This window comes from Polyodon spathula, chromosome 2 (assembly GCF_017654505.1).
Source record: "Polyodon spathula isolate WHYD16114869_AA chromosome 2, ASM1765450v1, whole genome shotgun sequence".
Lineage (NCBI taxonomy): Eukaryota > Metazoa > Chordata > Actinopteri > Acipenseriformes > Polyodontidae > Polyodon > Polyodon spathula.
The window spans coordinates 60817581-60823530 of NC_054535.1; the positions used below are offsets into that span (position 1 = coordinate 60817581).

The window sequence follows — 5950 nt, forward strand, 5'->3', positions numbered from 1 at the left end:
CTATACCTTGATTACCGAGTTCACAGTATCTGCGCGTTTTTGAATTCACCGTTTGTCCATCTGTAAGCCGTACTGGCATTTTTTGTTTGCTTCCCGATAATTTTAGTTTATGAATGAGCAAGACAGGATGCAGCAACTGTTTCAGCCAATTTGCAGTAAACAATACTATGCAAAGGCGGGCGTTCATGGTTTCAAACTATCGCTGGTCGTATCAGCACCTGCTGCGAGAGACGACATCTACTGTATTATGCTTTCACTAACTGATGTCGGATGGCAAACCTTAAAAGTAAATCTCTAACTTATAGAATGGCACATTTAAAACAATCGAGAATAAAAATATTTTACTATCTTTTTGTAGCAGTAGTAGCTGAGACTCCGGGCCTCCGGCAGCATGTGCGTAAACTTTAGGATTACAGTACAGCATAAACTCCAGGCAGGGAGAGTTTATAGCACAAAGTCACTTCAAAAATAGCCCAATTATTTGTTTTAACTGAAAGCAAGCTTATTAACACGTAGGCCTATGCATAAAATAATAATTTTAAAAAAATCAAAAGGTTTCCTAAGAAAAGATATCTAGTATAAATTTGTTAAAAACTACAAGCCCCAGTACAGCTCATCCATACGTCACTGTCAACAAATTTGTACGGAAGCTCTGAAAGGACAAATCAACATTCATACCAGACCAGCAACTGAATTACAGCGTGATGCCATTATTGAAATACTAATGCTGATACTGTATCCCAAACAGTATGAAAATAGCATGAAAACAGTTCAAGCTTTTAAAGTTATACCACTAATCTAATTACATTATCAACCCATGACTCCTTAATATTTCCCGCGGCTGAGTTTTTGAAGTAGCCCAATTCCGCGTGAAAACCGCGGACCTGACAGCTGGCTTGGGGTGAGATTTTGTGCAAACAGCAGATCCCTCCAAGAAAATAGTTTGAAGAAAGTATAATAATGCATGTTTTTATTTATTTCACGCCTCACTAATGCAGTGGTTTCATTTGCATGGTAGTTTCTATACATGTATAGAATACGTTTTAATTGAAGCTGCGTACTTTGTCCCAGTGCTAAACAAAACATTGCGTTACATGTTCGGTTTTGCCAAGCTTGTACCGTATTGCTACTGCATCATAAAGAAAATACAGCTGCGTAAGGATTATGCGCGAGAACTGGTTTATGAACAGTATATACACAACTTTATTATTCTATATGTAATGTACGCAAGCTGCCAAATGTCCTGGGAAAATATAAATCAAATTCTGTTTTTACGTAGCATTTGTAAACTGTACTGTATTACTCTAAATACCGTACCCCCCTTTGCAACCTAGTGTTTATTTTGCCTCTTGAAAATCTGTTAGCACACAGAAAGCGTGTTTTACGAAGTAGAACATACAGTTTGCATTGTGATTAAATATCTCCACAAGAGGAAATTTGAATTGTGAATTTGTTTTATGCAGATCTAGACAATGTCTGACTGCCTAATAAACATTGCTGATTTAAAATGTAAATCTTCATATCTGCAGCATGTCTGCCTTGCTGTTCCTTTTAACTCAGATACTGTAATAAAGTAAGTATATAGTCGTGTTGCTGTTAACAGCACACTGACCAACGAACTTCCTTTTTAAAATAACTTGCTGTAAATGTATTAACATATTTATTTATTTATACATTCAATATTCCATTATGTATGTTAGGTGTGTGCAAATTTATTAAAACAACCGCCTGCCTTTGTAATTTGATTAGTTGTACAATGTATTTCACCTTTTTCATTTGGAAATGGGTATTTCAAAGCCAGACCAGTTCATTAGTGTGGTATAATTAAATACAGACACTCTTCTGTAATATTTTGTTTTTCAAATTGAATGAAACTATTTATCAACAACTTTTGTAGCAGAAATGTACCCACTGCAATTTAACATTAAGATTTGTTTAAAACTTTAAAGTTTTTATTTTTTTAAATAATGACTTGACCACAGTGTATTTCTTTAAATAGCCATTTAAAAACGGATTACAAAAAAATGACGTTACCATACCATCAACATTTTACACCGTCACATCCCTTGTACTGGTACTTGTCTGATACCAGGCTCTCCTGTCAGGTCAGTCTTTGAAGGAAAAATAGCATTGAGATCTGTGCACGCAGTCCCTTTATTCCCTCAGGGGCAGCCAGGACTGTGTCACAGGCTTGGTAAACAGCTTTGACATATCTTATCTAGGTCTTTAGGAGGTAAACACTCATTACATTTTTACATTTTATACTTGAAAGGGAATCAACTGTATTTAAAGTATTAAGTATTTATTTATTTTTGACTGTGTCTTATTTTAAAATTGCAATCAAAGCAATACAACTGTGTTTGTGGGCACTACATGTTTCCAGGAGATTTATGATTGCATAGCAATTGAAAGATGTCAGTCCCAGTTAGCTGAGAGGCTGAAGAAGATAATAATATTTAAAACGTCATGTAAGTACATATATCCTCTCAGTCAGCAACTTTAACGGGGTCAATACGACTCCCTTACACATCATCTCCACCAAGAGGGTATTAGGAGAGAACTAATGCTTCTCAGATCAGATGCACAGTCAGGTCTGTAGACTGCAGTATCCTAGTTAAAAAGGAAGAGAAGAGTTAAAATGTTGAAACTGAAGCAGAGAAGGCAAAGTCTTTTTCCAAACTGTAAACTTGGAGGCACCATTTCTACAACCAAAGATGCTCAGAAAAGTGATCAAGCCCTACCGTTTGCAAAAGAAAGCTGTGTAAAGCAATGGAATTCTATGCAAGAGCTAAGTCATGATATTTATGATATTTATGCTCAATATGAGGACTCAGGTGATGATGAAAAGCCCTTGCCATTTAAACTCGGCTCCCCTTCCAAGAACTACATGCTTAACATCAATGTTGGTGGCAAGATTTACCAGATTGCTTACAAAGCTGCAGCTAGGTATCCAAAAACGAGGATTGGGAGACTTGCTACCTACACGGACCATAACAGGAAACTGGATCTTTGTGATGATTATATTGTGCAAAGTAATGAGTTTTTCTTTGATAGAGATCCAGATATCTTTCACCATGTATTCAACTTCTACAGAACAGGTGTCCTCTGGATTAAAGATGAGCTTTGTCCAAGAAACTTCCTGGAGGAGATCAACTATTGGGGGGTTAGAATTAAAAATACCCACAGATGTTGCCGTATTTCCTTTGAAGAGAGGCAAGATGAGTTAAATGAACAGCTCAAGGTTCAAAAGGAACTTCAAGCTGAAGTTGAGTTTGAGGAAAATGAGGAACTCTTTAAAGACATGAAGTATGGCAAACCAAGGAGAATAATATGGAATCTAATGGAGAAACCTTTTTCATCAGTCACTGCTAAACTAATGGCTGTGGCCTCAAGCTTGTTTGTTTTAGTCTCACTTGTGGCCATGACGTTAAACACTGTTGAGGAAATGCAGTACAAAACTCACACTGGGCAACTAAGTGGTAAAACCTACCTTGAACATGTCGAGACCCTTTGTATTGTTTTCTTCACAGTGGAGTACATCTTGAGACTTGTGTCTACACCAGATCTGAAACAGTTTATTAAAAGTGTTTTGAATGCAGTTGATTTAATTGCCATCCTCCCACTTTTTCTTCAGATTATACTGGAATGCTTTGAGAATGAGGACTATGGAAAACATGGCCATGACATAGAAACTGTGGGTAGGGTAGGGAAAGTTGGTCAAGTATTGAGAATCATGAGGCTAATGAGGATCTTTAGGATCTTGAAGCTTGCTCGTCATTCAACTGGTTTGAGAGCTTTTGGTTTTACTTTAAGGCAATGCTACCAGCAGGTTGGGTGCCTCTTCCTCTTCATAGCCATGGGGATTTTCACCTTCTCTGCAATGGTCTACACAGTGGAGCATGATGTTCATGAGACCAACTTTACCAGCATTCCTCATGCCTGGTGGTGGGCAGCTGTGAGTATGAATATAAAGATATTTAATATTAGTATTGAAACATTTTCCACGTTCATTTTGTTCTGTAGTTTGTTTATAAACATCCCGATAATTCATTAAATCTGTATTAGTTGCTTGCTTTTAGAATTTTAGCCAAGTGTATGCATCAAAATACAATTAACCCTAAAACCCTTTATATTTATAATATACGTTAATCAACTAATTTTATACTTGAATTTTATACTGAAAATGAAATCCTGTCAGATTCATTCTAATATTGTATCTTTAAAAGGAATAATAGAGTATACAAAATGAAATAATTCTATCAACCACATCTCATAGACAGTACAATTTATGTTCCACTTTAGTGCAATGGCATTATGGGTCGTTATTTGTAACTCTGTTTTTAGCCGGGTTCTTTAAAAATAAAAACAAAAAAAAAGGTTATTTAAAGTGTTACTAAGAAATTTAGCAGTTTTATTTTGGTCGGCTTGCAGTTGTCCTTGACACAATATCCTGACATCCACATAGGTTTGAAAAGGTTTGATATCTCTGATATAATGCCAAAGTGCCCCCTTTGCACTGAAATGCACTTCTGTTGTACATAGAACCTTCACAAATACAATAGAGCAGTCCAATATGTGACCTATTAGTACAGTAAAAACACACAGCAAATATGAATAAAAATAAATACCGGCAGTGGATGTTTTCTGTGGCATAGATACAGTCCTTGTGTTAGAAAAGTCACCATTTGCTATATCACAACCTCCATAACTTTTGTAACCCTCATGTTTTGAACATGAAAAAACTAAAAAGTGGGCACCATCAGAATATATTTTCAATTTTTTTTTATTTTACATATTTAACAAATCATTTTTTGTTCCCTTTTGAAACAGTTTCATTACTTACATAACATTGGGTACACAGCCACATTTTATTTGTATTAAGGGACTCTATTTGGCAAATTTATAGTTAATCATCCACGTGCAGAACTTTCCAAATTTTAAGTGGCATACAACTAGTACTAAATGAGGATGTTTTGTTTTTTAATAAAGGCTGCTTTTCTCTGAAAAAATGATGCTGATGGTACAAAATGGCTTTGTTGATTTTCCCCACCAAATAAATAATAACATGTACTGTATATGTTAAATGTTGTTACAGTTTTAAAAAAAGTTAATTTGATGTTACAAAATAGGTCAGAAAATGTGTGGATACAAATTACTTTTTAGCTAGCATTTTGCTCACTATATTGGAGCTTTTTGACAGGGCCTATATCCGAAAACAATCAATATAGGTTTCAGCATACCTAATAAGTCACCAGCTTTCATCACAAGTGAGCAAAATGTGTTACTCTAAAACTAAAAGCTTTGTATTTTTCTTTTATTAAAAGGTGAGCATTTCAACTGTAGGCTACGGAGACATGTTTCCAGAAACGCTTCTGGGGAGGTTTTTTGCTTTTGCCTGCATTGCCTTTGGAATCATCCTCAATGGAATGCCTATCTCGATTCTCTATAATAAATTCTCAGACTACTATACCAAGCTGAAGGCTCATGAGTACACATCCAAACTGCAGCATAGAGGGAAGATTACGTTTTCTAAAAGAGCAACAAGGAAGATAACAGAGTGCTGTGGGGGTGACCAACGTCACCATTTGCCAAGACACAGAAACTTATAATATTTAAATGTTATTGTTAAAAATTACTGTTATATTGGAAACATCATAATAAAAAAAAAAAATTAACTCCCATATTTAATCTGGTTACACTTTAAAATAATAAAGTGTAAAATAATAAGCCATTCCTATGAATACCATTAACATTAGCTGCTATCCCTGTGGTGTTCCACCTAAATTCATTACGACTTTGCAGCAATTATTTTTAATTATCTCCAGGACTAGAAAAATCATTACAAAATACAAGAATAATCTGATATTACTCCTATTCAGTCCTACTAAACACTTATTGGAATTCATAACAATTTGTAGCCACTATTTTAAAATGCTTTAATAAAAATATA

At 35.2% G+C, this 5950-nt stretch overlaps 1 protein-coding gene across 1 annotated transcript; it reads left to right on the top strand.

Moving 5' to 3' along the window:
• Positions 1-2638: 2638 nt before the first annotated feature.
• kcnv2a (potassium channel, subfamily V, member 2a) lies at positions 2639-5625 on the top strand. Its single transcript, XM_041272750.1, has 2 exons — positions 2639-3955; positions 5325-5625. The coding sequence occupies exons 1-2, from the start codon at positions 2639-2641 to the stop codon at positions 5607-5609; spliced, it is 1602 nt and encodes a 533-aa protein (XP_041128684.1). The 3' UTR covers positions 5610-5625.
• Positions 5626-5950: the final 325 nt, after the last annotated feature.